The 548-nt window shown below is 42.5% G+C and overlaps 1 protein-coding gene across 1 annotated transcript in view; it reads right to left on the bottom strand.

Moving 5' to 3' along the window:
* Positions 1-232: 232 nt before the first annotated feature.
* T265_05903 (hypothetical protein) overlaps positions 233-548 on the bottom strand; it is a gene marked incomplete at both ends in the record, with an annotated part of 30,080 nt that continues 29,764 nt past the window's right edge. Inside the window, one exon of the mRNA XM_009171038.1 lies at positions 233-493. Coding sequence (XP_009169302.1) covers positions 233-493 — 261 coding nt within the window. The remainder of the gene's footprint in view (positions 494-548) is intronic.

Here is a 548-nt window from a genome sequence, read left to right as displayed (position 1 = left end):
CGGGGTGACAAATGTCCTCAAGTCTCAAGTAATACAAATGATCATGGCCATATCTTAGTGATGCACCGTTTAGGAGATGAAACATCTCTGATACGGTTTTCTTAGCATATCCTACCGGGAACGTTTTGTAACATGACAACATGAAGCGGAAGTCAGGAAACCCCTACAAAGTGAATGTTGTTGAGAACGACAGCTCATAGTCAAAGGCATTTACCAAAAACATATTTAAGTTTTATACAGACTGTGGATTGGATTGCTGTGGAGAACTTTGTGAAATCCGCATGATTAGCTTGTCCCCATCAATTTCAAATATATGTACTATTCCATCGTCAGCTCCACTGGCAAAAAGTATCGAATTGGATTCACTTTCTCCAGCGAATGAATTGGAAGAAGGCTCGAACGCGACACGTCTGATGTGCTTGCCCGGGACATGTGACCAAAATTTAGGGATTTGTATCAAGGCGGACCATTCTGGGAGATTAGAACCGGAAACCTGGGAAAACCGGTTGCTGGAAAGAGTGAGGAGAAGTAAGCTACCAGTTTCTAAA

This window comes from Opisthorchis viverrini (genome assembly GCF_000715545.1).
Source record: "Opisthorchis viverrini unplaced genomic scaffold opera_v5_115, whole genome shotgun sequence".
Lineage (NCBI taxonomy): Eukaryota > Metazoa > Platyhelminthes > Trematoda > Opisthorchiida > Opisthorchiidae > Opisthorchis > Opisthorchis viverrini.
Note: the sequence above shows the minus strand (reverse complement) of the source record. Positions and strands in the feature narration are given on the sequence as shown.